The 16,049-nt window shown below is 36.6% G+C and overlaps 1 protein-coding gene across 1 annotated transcript in view; it reads left to right on the top strand.

Moving 5' to 3' along the window:
• The window catches only part of DPP10 (dipeptidyl peptidase like 10), a 1,061,638-nt gene that overhangs the window by 301,490 nt on the left and 744,099 nt on the right, over positions 1-16,049 (top strand). The window contains exon 3 of the mRNA XM_069067778.1: positions 5,076-5,171. Coding sequence (XP_068923879.1) covers positions 5,076-5,171 — 96 coding nt within the window. The remainder of the gene's footprint in view (positions 1-5,075; positions 5,172-16,049) is intronic.

Genomic DNA, 16,049 nt, shown 5'->3' with positions numbered 1-16,049 from the left:
TAGATAGATAGATAGATAGATAGATAGATAGATAGATAGATAGATAGATAGGTAGATAGATATAGATACAGATATAGATATATAATTTTAAAATTTGAATTCAAGATTTTTTTCCCTTCCTCCCTCATCACCACCCCTTACTGGGTAGATAAGCAATTCAATATAGGTTGTACATGTGTAGCTATGCAAAACATTTCCATAGTGGATATATTGTGAAAGACTGACTATATTTCCCTCCATCCTATCCTGCCTCCCACTTGTTCTATTCTCTACTTTGACCATGTCCCTTTTCAAAAATGTGTGCTTCTAACTATCCTCCCCCACAACATGCCCTCCTTTCCATATACCCCCTCTCATCCTTTTCCCCCTACTCTCCTGTAGGGTGAGATACCCTATTTATTGTGTATGGCATACCCTCCCTAAGCCAAATTCAATGAGAGTATGGTTGATCTATTTCGTTTTGCCTTCCTGTTCTTCCTCTCCATTGTAACAGTTTTTCCTTGCCTCTACTATATGACATAATTAATCCCATTCTATCTCTCTGCATCTCCTCTCATTATATTCCTCTCTCAACTCTTAATTTCACCTTTTAAGCGTCATCCCTTCCCATTCAATTGATCCTGTGCCCTCTGTCTATGTATACCTGTGCAGATATATATAAACACTCCCATATGTATTCATATACCAATACACCCTCCTATATAGACATATATATGTATTTACATCACACACACAGACACACACACACACACACATATATATATATATATACATACACACACACAATTATATGCCCTTCAGCTATCCTCATTCTAAAAAAAATTCATAAGTTAAAATTATCATTTTTCCATGTAGGAATGTAAATAGTTTAACTTTGGCAAGTTCCTTATGATTTCTTTTCCCTGTTTACATTTCCATGCTTCACGTGTTTCTTGTATATGACTGTCAGATTTTCTATTCAACTCTGGTTTTTTCATCAAGGATGCTTAAAAGTCCTCTATTTCATTGAATGATGATATTTTCCCCTGAAACATTATACTAAGTTTGATTGTTAGGAGATTCTTAGTTTTAATCCTTTCTCCTTTGTCCTCCAGGATATCATATTCCAAGCCCTTTGATCCCTCAGGGTAGAAGCTGCCATATCTTTTGTTATCCTGATAGTGTTTCCACAATATTCGAATTGTTACTTCTTGGCTGCTTGTAATATTTTCCTTGATCTGGGAACTCTAGAACTGGCATATAATATTACTAGGTGTTTTCTTTTAGTAACATTTTTCAAGAGATGATCTGGGAATTCTTTCAATTTCTCTTTTGTCCTTTAGTTCTAGAATATCAGGGCAATTTTCCTTGAGAATTTCTTAAAGGAAGATTTCTAGGTTCTTTTTTTGATCTTGACTTTCAGGTAGTCCAATAATTTTTAAATTATCTCTCCTGGATGTCTTTTTCAGGTCAATGTTTTTTTCCAATGTGATATTTCACTTTTCCTCTTTTTTTTTCATTATACGGATATTAGTGTATTTTGGTTTCTCATAAAGTCATTAGCTTCCATTTCCACCAATCTAATTTTGAAGGAGTTATTCTTTTCAATGAGTTTTTGAAATTCCTTTTCCTTTTGGCAAATTCAGCTTTTTAAGGCATTCTTCTCCTCAGTTGCTTTTTGGACCTTTTTGCCATTTGAGTCAGTCTATTCTTGAGGTATTATTTTCTTCAGTCAGGTTGTTGACTCTCTTTTCATGATTTTCTTGCATCATTCTCATTTCTCTTCCCAGTTTTTCCTCCACTTCTCTTACTTGATTTTCAAAATCCTTCTTGAGCTCCTCTATGGCCTGTAACCAATTCATATTTCTTGTAAAATTTTGATGCAGGAGTTCTGACTTTGCTGTCTTCCTCCATTCCATGATTTAATTCATTTTTCCCCCCAAAAGAATTCTATGGTCTATTTGTGCTTCCTCTGCTTGATGATATTGGAACTCAATTACTTGATTATTGAGCTCTTTGCCATGGTAGAACTTGGCTTCCAAAAAGGAGAGCTTTGTCCCTAATTGCTTGGGTTTTCACAAATGTTATCAGAGGTGTGAGAAAGGTGCCCTCTCTACAGATACCACATTGGCAAACTGGTGTTTCTCACCCCAGGACCACCACCTAAGAAAGTGTCCCAAATCCAAGCATGTCAAAGCAAGAGCAATTACCCTCTGAATGGTTGTTTTGTCCAACTATCATTTGTAGGCCACGATGTCCTGAGGCAGCCACGTGACAGATGTGACAGGCACTGGACTGCGCACTTCCTTTCCAATTGAGTTCTGATTGACTTTTTACTTTATTTTGGGAGTTTATGGGTGGAAAATCTGGAAACCACCACTGCTGCTGTTTATTCACTTTACTGGAATCTGCTCTGGCTAACACTGCCTCCTTGGTGAGAAAACCATGCAGTTCACACAGGACTGTGCTTTGGCTCCCAGGGTGCTGCCATGAATCCTTCCTTTCCACCTGCCAGGATGCATTCAGCAGGAGATTTGTTTCTCTCTGTCACTTTGTGGGTTCTTTAGTTCTAAAATTTGTTCAGACTTATATTTTATAGGTATTTGACATGGTTGTTGGGGGGAGGTCAGGGGATTTCCTTCTTCTACTCTGCTTTCTTGACTCTGACCCCCCTCCCAATGCAACTATTAAAGGAGGTATTTTCTTCAGTGGATTTCCCCCATTTGTGAAATTCCTTTTTTTAAAGGATTTGTTTTCTTCATTCAAATTTTTTGCTTTCTTTTCCAGCTGTTGACACTTTTTCATAAATCTGTTGCATAACTATCATTTATTTTCCCAATTTTTCTTCTATGTCTCTTATTTGATTTTTATTTTAAAAAATTCTTCCAATATAGATTTTATTTTGAGACTAACTCATATTCCCCTTTGAGGCTTAAACTGTAGGCCTTTTTACATTGCTTTCCTCTTCTGAGTTTATGTTTTGATTTTCCCTGTCACTGTAGTAGTTTGCTATAATCAGATTCTTAAAAAAAAAATTGAAGGTGAGATTTGGTATATCCAGGCACTGTCCCAAGCTTCTTGTACTAGGTTCCAGTGGCTTGGTCCAATGTTTTCCATGCTAGGGCTTCAGGTGCTTGTGGCTTATCAACTGTGCTGGGGTGGCCCATCCTAGTCATTCCTATTTTGCCAGGTTTCTGGGACTGTCAATTTGCCTTTTGTGCTGGACCTGAAGGCTTCAAAGCTGACCTTCTTTGCCACTACAATTTTGAATCAGAATTGAGGGGCCTAGGTTTCTGATTTGCATTGTGGCTAAGGGTCTCTCTCTGGCTTGTCTCCAAATGATCTGCACTGGATTGCACTTTCCTTTTATCCTAGTGAGACTGACCTTTCCTGAAAGACTTTTAAGTTATCTTAGGCTAGAAAATTGTTTCCCTCCATGTTTCTGTGATTTTTGTTTCTTCAGTATCTGTTTAGTGGCTTAACTTAACATTGTGTCCAAGGCAAACTGGGGAGAGTTCAAGCAACTTCCTGGCTTCTCTCCTCCATCTTGACTCTGGCTCTCATGTAGAACATCTTATACCAATGCTCTTACAGGTTCAAGTTAAAAAAAAAAAGATAGTCTTAAAAGTCATGTCACCAGTGTACTCTACTTATTGAAAATTGAACATAATGATATTACATACATGTTTATAATAATGTTACCTTAATATAAGGTACAGAATTCAAGAGGCACTAGAAATAACATTTTTAAAGGATCATATCAATGATATGTAAGAAGCAGGTATAACATAATCTGGGACTCAATCAAAGGAGAAAATGGGCCTGTTCAATCAGCCTAAAATGGGTCAAAGGCTTTGTAATTTTAGAACTTTAGAAGAGATCTCAGAGATTTTGAAATCTATTGCAACATTGAAACAGTAATCCTATGACAATGTAGTCAGAAGTTAACTAGATTTCTCTTTCTGTTCATTTAAACAGTAAAAAAAATACATTTACACACTTATTTTACTCTATATATATCCTTATAATGGAAATATGAAGAAAGCACTATTTTATATAATTCTGGGCAAGGGACTAGATATATAAGTTTATTGGTATTGATGAATGCCATAGACAATGTGGATTGGCACCTCCTTGTAGTTACAGTACTGAGACATAATAAAACAACCACTGTATATCACAGGCAGGTCTTCATGATCCAAACCAAGCTATATCCACTTTGGATTATGTTAGCAAAGACAAACTTAAAATATACTTCTAAGACAAAGAATGCAACTTGAATATAATTTTAAAAAAACATTGGGTCATAGAATTAGAGCTGATAGAGACTTAAAAAGTCCAGTCCCTTCATTTCAGGGCTGCAAAACTAATGTCTTAGTCCCATAAAGTCACTTATATAGTAAGTGCCAGGGACAGGATTTCATGCCAAAAGGTGGCTAATGCAAACTCCATTACTTGCTGTTGTTGTCATAAAATGGTTAGATATATGCTGTGAGGTTCTCTGAATTTATTTTCACTGGGTCTGGTTATGTAGGTAGAAAAGTAGGATCACTGTAACACACAAGATATACATTTTTAAAGCCAAAAGTATATCATATAGATACATTTTAAGCTTGCTCATGCCTTGTATCTTTAATATTTTCTTTCCTTTTGGAATCTATTACTTCCTAATTTTTTTTTTTTGTACTGATAGATCTATGAACTTCACTCAAACACCACAGTAATTTCCACAAATCATAGTTCACTGCAATCAAACTTACTAAAATTACAACATATTAATTTTAATTAGTTTACAATAGGATTTGATTTCTGATTAAAAATCATGTACTCATGATGTATTTCAGCAGAATGAATTGAACTACAAAATATAATGAAGACTTTAAGTTCAATGTCATAAAATTTTTAAATAATGCATTTTACTATTAAATACAGGTTAATATGAAATTCTGAAGTTTGAATTGAAAAAAAAACAATAGTATTCATTTACTTAAAGCAATCACTTTAACCTAAATTTTTTTTACTTCAAAAATTTTTCAGCATTTGGATATTAATAGGTGTCTTCATGTCTAACCATATTTTACTCCTCTTCATTTTAGATGAACTTACAAATTCATCAGAAACCAGACTGTCTTTAGAAGATCTCTTCAGAAAAGAGTTTATGGTTCATAATCCTGAGGCTAGATGGATCAATGGTAGGTTTATAATTTTCTTTTCACCTGGATATTTTGTATTATAGTGATATATTAATTTATTATTAAATATAATTGACTACTGTTGTGATTATGTGATTTATACTTCATACATAAAATTACTACTTGGACTGAATTCTGCTTTGGAGAATCTATCCTCCTGGATACTATTAATGTTTTTATTTTGTAGTTCTACATATTTGGTATCATAATTTAAGTAGGAAAATGCAATAAAATGCCTGCCAAGTTTTAACAAATACATTAAAAATGCTGGATATTTCCTTAATGATATAAAAGAGTGATGGACTAGGAAGCAAAATACTTGACTTATTTTCTTAGGTAGGTAGCAATACATAATGGAAATATAATTAAGTGGAGAAAATTCTTAGGAGAAGCAGCATGACAATATGTATATTTCTGTGAATTGGAAACATTTTGGTTCAGTATCATTAAAAAAAAAAACTTTTGATTATTGACCACAAAGTTACCTTTCACATCATTAAATAAAATAATAACATTTTAGTATATTGTTTCTTTTGAAAGTTTTACTTACTTGCCTAGGGTGGAAGGGTGAGTTTGAACTGTTAGTGATAAGGAGAAATCGTTGTTAAAATATTTCCTAGGAAATCTACATGCTGTATCTTTCACTCTTAATCCAAGGTCATTTTTCATTTCTTCTTTATACTGTTACCTTTGCTTTGATTTTTTTTAATCTACATTTTCCAGTGCTACTCTCCCCTTAATCCAAATTACTTCTTCCTACATTTACTATTTAAGAGAATATATTTTCTATCAAAGTACCATTCAGATTGTTAATTTCAGGAGTGATTCTGTGTTTTCAAATGTTATGCCAATTCAGGTCAAAGTCTAGGTGTTTCTGTGATGTAGGAAAGTCTTTAGACATGGATCCATTGACAGACTACATTTTTATTATCTGAAGACAATCCTGGATAAATCTAGAGAAGTTCATTATCAGAAATTGAATCCTGATTGATATTTGTGAACATAAAAAATTGAGACATTACATAAAAGGACTGAATTTTTTATTGATAGATGGAATAACATTACCACTGAAATCACTCTCAAGTATCAAAAACAGTATTGTGTATACATACTTATATACATATATATGTGTGTGTGTATGCATACATATATTAGAGCAACATATATGTACATATGCATATATGTTAGAGAAGCGTATATGAGAGCTGCAGAACCCACAAAATGACACAGAGAAGCTAACCTCCCGCTGAGAACAGCAGGAATCCGCCAGCTCAATGCTCTGGGAGCCGAGCCCAGCACCACTCCTAGGCTTTAGCCCCAGGGCGGGCCTGACCAGCCGCCTGCCAGAGGGACTCCAGATCAGCAGCAGCTGTGGCCATTTGCAGATTTATCAACACATAGATGCGAAGGACAAGGTGAGAGGCCAGTGCAGTCTGGATTTTGGGACCCAGTAAGTGGGAGTGCATGGCTTTTACCCCCAGGGCGAGAAACCGCTGAGATGCCGGCACAGCCTGCCAGCGCCACGTGGCGGCTTCAGCTCCTGGCCTGCAGGGTGTAGGGGGACCAAGCACCAGTCTGAGGGGTCATCGCTCTTGCTTTAACCTGCTTGGATCTGGATTGCAGTCCAGGGTGGAGGTCCTGGGGTGTGTGTCCAGCTTGCCAGAGCCTGTGGAGACCCCAGAGAGGGCACCCATCTAATACCTCCGGCAGCTGAGAAAACCCCAGCATTTGGGTCGAAAACTCCCCTGTCTGGTGGCAGAGTCCTACTGTGGCAAAAAGCCCAAAAGTCAAATAATTGAGTGGCAAAATGAGCAGGCAAAGGAAACAAAGCAGACAGAAGATTCCAACATTACACTCCTATTTTGGGGATAAGAAGGAGCAAGGCATGGAACAGGAGGAAATCAGTGAAGTCAGAACTCCTGCACCAAAACCTTCAAAGGAAAATACAAGCTGGTTACAGGCTATCGAGGACCTTAAGAAGCAGATAAGAGAAGTGGAGGAAAAATTGGGAAGAGAAATGAGAACAATGCAAGAAAATTATGAAATGAGAGTCAACAGCCTGACTGAAGAAAATAATACCTTAAAAAAACAGACTGACTCAAATGGCAAAGGAGGCTCAAAAAGGCAATGAGGAGAAGAATGCCTTAAAAAGTTGAATTTGCCAGATGGAAAAAGAATCTCAAAAGGTCACTGAGGAGAATCATTGCTTCAGAATTAGATTGGAGCAAATGGAAGCTAATGACTTTATGAGAAATCAAGATGCTGTTAAACAGATCCAAACAAATGAAAGAATAGAAGGCAATATGAAATATCTCATGGGAAAAACCACTGACCTGGAAAATAGATCCAGGAGAGAGAATTTAAAAATTATTGGACTGCCTGAGAGCCATGACCAAAGTAAGAGCCTGGAAAGCATTCTCCAGGAAGTTCTCAAAGAAAACTGCCCTGATGTTTTAGAACGAGAGGGCAAAATAAAGGTTGAAAGAATCCACCGATCACCTCCTGAAAAAGATCCCAAAAAGAAAACTCCTAGGAATATTATACCAGGTTCCAGAATTCCCAGATTAAGGAGAGAATATTACAAGCAGCCAGGAAGAAACAATTTGAATATTGTGGAAACACAATCAGGATAACCCAAGATCTGGCAGCTTCTACACTGAGGGATCGAAGGGCCTGGAATGTGATATTCCGGAGGTCAAGGGAGCTGGGATTAAAACCAAGAGTCACCTACCCAGCAAAACTGAGTATCATGTTTCAGGGGAAAATATGGTCATTCAGTGGAATACAGGACTTTCAAGCATTCTTGCTGAAAAAACCAGAGTTGAATAGAAAATTTGACATTCAGATACAAGAAGCAAGAGAAGCATGAGAAGGTAAACAGGGAAAAGAAATCATAAGGAATTTATCAAAGTTGAACAATTTTTTTTAAAGCAATTGGGGTTGACTGGCTTACTCGGGGTTGCATGGCCAGTTGTTGTTTCTGGGTGTGGTGCTGAGTGTCTGGGCCCGGATTTGATCTGGGTCGTCCCGGCACAGGGGCCGGTGCTCTTACTGGCTGAGCCACCTGGCCAAAGTTGAACTATTAACATTCCTACATGGAAAAACAATAATTGTAACTTATGAAACTTTTCTCAATAGTTGAAGGGATTAGAAATATATATGTCTTTATATGAGGGTATGCGGGCATATGAATACATATGAGAATGTGTGTATATATGTTTACAGGTATACATAGATAGAGGGCATGGGACCAATTTAACAGGAAGGGATGATACTTAAAAGGTGAAATTAAGAGGTGAGAGGAATATAATGAGAGGAGATGGGGAGAGACAGAGTGGGGCAAACTATCTCATACAGAAGAGGCAAGGGAAAATGGTTACAATGGAGGGGAAGAATAGAAAGGCAAAAGGGAATGGGTCAACCTTATTCCTATTGAATCTGGCTTGAGGAGGGAGGGAAATACACACTAAATAGGGGATCTCACCCTTCAGGAGAATAGGTGGGGAAGGGAATGTGACGGGGGATGATGGAAGGGAGGGCAGGCTGGGGGGGAGGGAAGTTGGAAGCACCCACTTGTGAAAAGGGACAGGATCAAAGTAGAGAATAGAACAAGTGGGAGGTGGGATAGGAGGGAGGGAAATATAGTCAGTCTTTTACAATACATCTACTATGTTATTGTTTTGCATTAGCCGCACATGTACAACCTATACTGAACTACTTGTCTTCCCAGTGGGGGTGGGTGGCAGGGGGGGAAGGGAATGAATCTGGAATTGAAAGTTTTAAAAATCAAATATTCAAATATATGTGTATATATATATATATACTGTTATTAATACCATCTTACATGTTATTAAGAAAAAAAAAGATATACAGGCACTGAGGCATAGAGATCCACTGGAAAAGTTGAAATGGGTATGGGAGAAAATATGGGAGAGAGCAGATTGGAGGTGGGGATATCATGTGGCACTGCTGTTTTGGGGGGATGGGTGGGGGAAAAACGGGGAGAAAATTTGTAACTCAAAATCTGGTGGAAACAAATGATGTAAATCAGAAGTTAATAAAGCATTAAAAAAATAGAGAAGCGTATATGTACATATATTCTCTATATAGATATTTATACACATCTATGTATAGATATTTCTATCTTGACAGATTTCTATGAGATAAAGAAAAATGATGAGTAATTTCTTCCTGATTTTCATTAAACCTCAAATTATTTTAGCATATGCTAAAATACCTATGTCTACCTACCTATGTCTAGTACCTCATAAATAATAGACATTTAATAAGTATTAACTTCATGAATGATAACAATTAGCTGTATCTGGTATGGTATAAACTTCTTCACAATGTGCTTCTGGTACCTGAAAATATTCAAGTACTTAAATATGTATGTATCCAAATTGTTTTAAAACTTAAAATATTTAAATGCCATTGAGTCAAACCCCCTCATTTTATGTATGATAGGTTAAGTGGTTTGAACAAGGTCATATAAGTGGTAAGTGACAGAGATTAAAATTTAACTCTGCTTCTCTGAATTGTAATAACAGAGTTCTTTGCTGTATGTCAACACCTTATCTACCTATAATGAAACAGAAAGTATCCAGTCCAATTTAACTACCATGTTTGAATATCTTTAGATGAAAATAAAATACTTAATTAGGAAACTTTTCCTCCAAATAATCTTATTTTTTTCTGTTTAAATTTTATTCCAATTACTTAAACTTCAAATTTAAAATATGTTTCATCTGCTGGTGATGTAGATGTGAACACTATTTAGTATGATAGACATTTAACAATCTTTCTGTGATTCTATTGTTTTTTTATATCCTTGAAACATGCTACATTTTCATAGTATTGCAACTGTCTTGCAGAATATATTAAGCTTGGCAGACATCCACATAACACAGAATAGTATACCCTTAGACAAAAGAGAGAAAAATTAGAACTTTTGACATATCCCAGTAAATTTTTCTCCCGGCACTGTCTTTCCTGAACAACTGGAGAGAGTGACACCTGATAACATTGTGATTTCCTGAAGTATTTGAGGCAGTCAGATAAGAGAAAAGGGGGTAGTATAATTTAGATCAATCTGTCTTGTATGTGAGGTTGAAAATCTAAGAAATATGAAGACAAAAGTAGTATAGCTTAGTCTTGAAGGAGCAGTGTTGCAGTTTCCCACAGTTCTTAATTTTGGTCATATATAATAATAAAGACAATTCAGATAGTCCTGATATATTTCAAACATCTTTGGGGTTTGGGATTTGTCTTTATCTCTTTCAGTTAAGATTGCTAAAGAATTTTCTCAGAACTGATTGAAAGGTTTTTGTTTTTTTGGGTTTTTTTGAATGAAAAATGAACAATCAGTAAAAGACTATATCAGCATGATGCTCTCTTTGTGTGCCTCAAGTAACACAAGCAAAACAAGTTAGGCAGCCCAGAAATGCTAATAACTTAAGCAGATTCTTTTAATTTAGTGACTCATTCCTTATTTCCTCAAATTAAATATGAAATCCAGAGAAAGAATAATAGTTCTCAATTGATTAAGCAGCTTTAGTTTGAGGATTTTGGTTTATCTCAGTCATCTGTCGAAAAAGTATTTAACACCGTTCCTTCTGCCATATTACTCTTCTTCATGACAGGTTTTTTTTTTGTTTATGATATTCAACTTCTGGTCAAAGACCCTGTATTGTAGCTTCCAAATAGAAGATAAATTGACATATTTATGCAAAATTTCTATAGGCAATATAATATTTATTTTCTCAGCAAAACCACTCTTCAAGTCTGAAAATACTAGCTTTATAACTCTGAGGAAACCATTAAACTCTCAGTATCCCAGGCAAATATATGTCTAAATGTTGAAGTATAATTCCATATCTATTGTTAAAAAGAATTTTTGCACAGGTTGTTCCCTACTCCAATAAAATAACAGAACAAGTCCAAAAGTGAAAACAAATAAACCCTAATCTTCACCCTGCTTACTGAAAGACTCAAATTATCTTTCTCCCTTTTTGCTCCTTCATTGCTCTGTGTAAAAATATAGATGCATTTTGTGAAAAATTATTATTTATTATATTACTCCTCATTAATTTTAACCATAAACAATGCTTCAAAGATTTCTACATTTCATAATGGTAAATTTTCAATGAATTTACCCCAAACATATATAGCTGTATAGGCGCACTTTTTGCAAATTTGAAGGTTTACATTATTTCCAGAAAAAAAATGAAGTATTTGGGTTTAAGTTGCAATGATCTGGTAGGGAAATAGTACTGCTTGGTAGCTTCTCCTACAAACCACCCTAGTTTGTGACCCTAAGAATGAGATCACTTGGAAGTTTAGTGGGATGAACTTTTCTAAATAGATATGAGAAGTTAAAGGGGGACTAAAAAAGATTAAGGACACATTTATTAATCACCAACTGTGTGGCAGGCACTGTGCTAAGTTCTTTACAAGATTCATCTCATTTTCATTTAATAACAACCCTAGGATGTAGGTATGGTTATTACTGCTCTTTTGTAGCTGAAAAAACTAGGGCAGACAAAAGGTAAGAGACTTGCCCAGAGTCAAAGAGCTACTAAATATCTGAGGCCAAATTTAAACTCAGACCTTCCTGACATTAAGCCTAATAACTTATCCATTGTATCACCAACTAAGTTTAGAGGACTAAAAGCAAACTGTTTTCATAAGTAGAGACTTCAGAAAAAAGATCAAGATTTGAGGAAAAGATAAGCTTTCTGTGGACATTAATTTTTAATTGACAATTGATATCTTGGTGCAAATTTTTATCAGGGTCAGAAATTGAAAAATAAATTAAGGTTAAAGATATAGATTTGGAAGTATGTGAGCACAATGGGATGTGGACTTTCTGGGAATCTCAACCCGTCCTTGTTCTCCATGCATGCCTAAAGTCTTGTTGTGTAAAGTCCATAAAGTCCATAATTGGGAATTTCTTTTTTTTTATCCCCATTCAGTTTTCTCCAGAGGCTATCATACCTATCCTCTCTAAAATCCTATTCACCTCCTTAACTTCTTTTTGTTTATTTTGAGGTTGGATTTATCAAGTTCAGAGGGGGGAGATTAAGGTCTCCCACTAGTATAGTTTTGCTATCTATTTCTTCCTCTAATTCCTTTACCTTCTCCTCTAGGAATTTGGATGCTACATCACTTGGTGCATATATGTTAATAATGATATTGCTTCATTCTCGATAGTGCCTTTTAACAGGATATAGTTTCGTTCCTTATATCTTTTAATTCAGTCAAATTTTGCTTTTGCTTTATCTGAGATAAGGATTGCTACCCCTGCTTTTTTTGCTTTAGCTGAGGCATGAAATATTTTACTCCAACCTTTTACCTTTACCTTGTGTGTATCCCACTGTTTCAGATGTGTTTCTTGTAAACACCATATTTTAGGATTATGATTTCTAATACATTCTGCTATCGATCTCCATTTTATGGGAGAGTCCATTCCATCCACATTTACAGTTATGATTGTTATCTGTTTCCTCCCTCCATCCTATTCCTGCCCCTGTTAATGTTCATATTTTCCCTCCCTTCTCCCTCCCCCCCTTAATAGTTTCCCTTTTGACCACCATCTCCCTTAGTGTTCTCTTATCAGTCCCCCTCCCTTTTCCTCCCTTTTTCCCTTACTTCTTCCCTCCCTACACACCACTCCCACCCCCCTTTCATAACCCTTTCCCTCTCCTACTACCTGTAGGATATTTTTATACTTAATGAAGTATGTTATTACTTCTTTGCACCAAGAGTGACAGGAACAAATCTCATGCGAAGCTCTTCTCCTTCCCTTCTTTCCCTCTAAAATGATAGTTTTTGCATTTCTTCTCCATTGAGTCCTATGCTTAGCTGGTTGTTATTCCCTCCTTGTACCAGAACCAATGAGGGGAAAGCTCATATGCTTCCCAACTCCCTCCCTTTTTTTCCTCTGCTATACAGTTTTTATGCCGCTATGTGTGGCATAATTTACCTTTTCCACTTCATCCATTCCCTTTCTTCTTTTGCAGTCGCTTTGTATCCCTTAATAAAATTTTTTAATCATCATTTTGTGTATTTTATACTCATACCCTATACTTGTTTATAACCAGTTTGCTCTTATAAAATAGCAGGGTGTGTGTGTGTTCTCCTTGTTTACCTTTCTAAGTCACTGTTGCATCTTGTAATTGGAGGTTGAATTTTCCATTGAGTTCTGGCTTTTTTATCAAGAAGTTCTGGAAGTCTGTTATATCATTGAATGACCATCTCTATGCCTGGAAGAATATGCTCAGTCTCGTTGGGTATGTGATCCTTGGTTGTAACCTGAGCTCTTTTGCCCTCCGCAAAATTATATCCCACTGCCTCCAATCTTTCAGTGTAGAGGCTGCCAAATCCTGTGCAATCCTCACTGTGGACCCTCGATATTTGAATTTTTTTCTTTCTGGCCACTTGAAGTATTTTCTCTTTTATCTGGTCATTCTGGAGTTTGGCCACAACATTTCGAGGACTTTTCAGTTTGGGATCTCTTTCAGCAGGTGACCAGTGGATTCTCTCAATTTCTACTTTACCTTCAGGTTCTAATATCTCAGGGCAGTTTTCCTTAATGAGCTCTTGGAGAATGTTGTCCAGGCTCATTTATTCATCATGATTTTCTGGTAGGCCTATGATTCTCAGATTCTCTCTACTGTATCTGTTTTCCAGGTCAGTTATATTTTTCTTTGAGGTATTTTACCTCTTTATCTAATTTTTCATTCTTGTTGTTTTGCTTGACTAGTCCTTGGTTCCTCATAGAGTTATTTGTTTCTATTTGTTAATACTAGTTTTTAGCAAATCATTGTCCTTGGTTAATTTTTGGAGCTCCTTTTCCATACACTTCATACTTTTTTTTCCATACACTTTCATACACTTTTCTTTTTAGAGAGATGTTTTCCTTATTATAATATTTTTTTTTCTAATTCTGCTATTTTGGTTTTGAGAGAATTATTCATTTTGTCTTCTATCTCTCTCATTTTGTTTTCAATGTTACTTTTGATCTCATCTAGGAGAGGCTTCTGTGCTTGGCACCCATTCCCTGTTGAAGTTTCAGTTGTGGGTGTGGAGTCCTCATTGTCTCCTTTTGAGTTTGGTTCCTCCCTCTGAGGATAGTAGGACTCCAGAGTCTTTGTCTTTGTAATCTGCTTTCTACCCATTTTGAGGCAGGGCCATAGCCATGCCCTTCCTCTAGGATCCCAAGGCTTTACTGTAGAGGGTTTTGCCCTGTGGCAAGAGTTACTATGTTTTCAGGATGGGGGGGGCGTGGTTTGGAGCAAGTGAGGTTCACTCTGTCATCCTGGTCTTTGGAGGTTCTGAAAGGGGCTTTTTTTTTTAATTTCTGGGCTATGAAGTGGTAGCCCCAGTAGTGTTTGCTGTCCCGGACAGGGGCCCCTGTATTTGCTTCATACCTTGCTCTTTTCAGTCCCAGCCCTTTGGCGATAGGCCTGGTTGTGGACCTTGTGGTTGGTGGGAAGACCTACCCTCAGAGTTGATCAGGCCTCTTCAGGGCCTGCCTCTGCTGGCCGCACCTTCCGGGCCTGCCTCTGTGTCTGCCAGCTGAGCCGCACCTTCCCAGACTCCATAATTGGGAATTTCTAAGAGGAGATAATTAATTGAGTTCTTATTGACATTATTTCCTTCATGGGACTAACAGCAAAGATGTAACCCAGTACTTTTATAATGAAAAAGGAAATAATCTGCATCCTTGAACTTGCAGCACTAAGAACAGATGTTTACAGCATAGCTCCCTGGGGTTACGGAGGATTTTGTCATCTTTTTTTTCAGATACTAGACAGAGATTCTAGTTAGGCTTAAATTGTATTTTTCAATCCGTCAATATATATATATATATATATGTATATATATTATTATTATTAAGCACAACTACTATGTGCTGGGCAATGTACTAAGTGCTGAGGATACTAAAAGAGGCGAAAAAAAATCTGTCCCCTCCAAATGCTTCCAATCTAAGGAATGAGAAAACCCAAAAACAAATGTATAAAAAACAGACAATATTCAGGATAAGTAAGAAATAATTAACAGATTAGAGCTACTAGGATCAAGGAGGGATGTGTTAGACTTCCAATAAAAGATGAATTTTAGTTGCAACTGAAAGGAAGAAAGGGAGGTTAGGAGGCAGAGTAAGCAGGGAAAGCCTTGCAGACATAGGGGACAATCAGAGAAAATGCATTGGGCCAAGAAATTGTATTGTACTTGTAAAAGTCAAGAGGCAAATGATATGAGTGTAAGAAGTCCTGAAAATTAGGAGGGGGTTACATTATGAAGGACTTTGAATGTCAAGCAGAGTATTTTACATTTGCTTCTCAGTCAAAGGAAGCCACTGGATTCTATTGAGTGGGGTTATATGATATTATAGGAACTATACAAAAGGAAAATCTCTTTATTGGATGAATGTATGATGGATTGAAGTGTGGAGACAGCTGAAGCAGGCATTTCAACCAGTAGGCTATTGCAATAATTAAGGCCTGAAGTGATGGAGGCTTATGCTAGAGTGGTGGCAGGGTAAAATAACAGAAGGGGGTGAATTTAAGAATGTTGTAAAGGTGAAATTGATAGGCCTTGGCAACACCTTTGATTTGGGGAATGGTGAGAGATAATAAGAAATCCAGAATGACTCCTAGGTTATGAACTTAAGTGGTTTGGAAGTTAGCCTGCCTTTCTATAATAATAGGGAAGGTAAAGGAGGGGAGAGATTTTGAAAGAAAGGTAATAGATTCACTTTTGCATATATTGAATCTAAGATGTCTTCTGGACATCCAGTTAGAGATGTCTGAAAGGCATTTAGAGATGCATGACTGGAGATCATATTGGAGGTTGGGGCAATACAGGTAGGAT

The sequence above is a fragment of the Petaurus breviceps genome, unplaced genomic scaffold, assembly GCF_028583685.1.
Source record: "Petaurus breviceps papuanus isolate PSGF00001 unplaced genomic scaffold, PetGlider_PUasm1.0 90752, whole genome shotgun sequence".
NCBI lineage: Eukaryota > Metazoa > Chordata > Mammalia > Diprotodontia > Petauridae > Petaurus > Petaurus breviceps.
The sequence above is the reverse complement of the archived record's forward strand: the minus strand, read 5'-3'. Positions and strand labels throughout refer to the sequence as shown.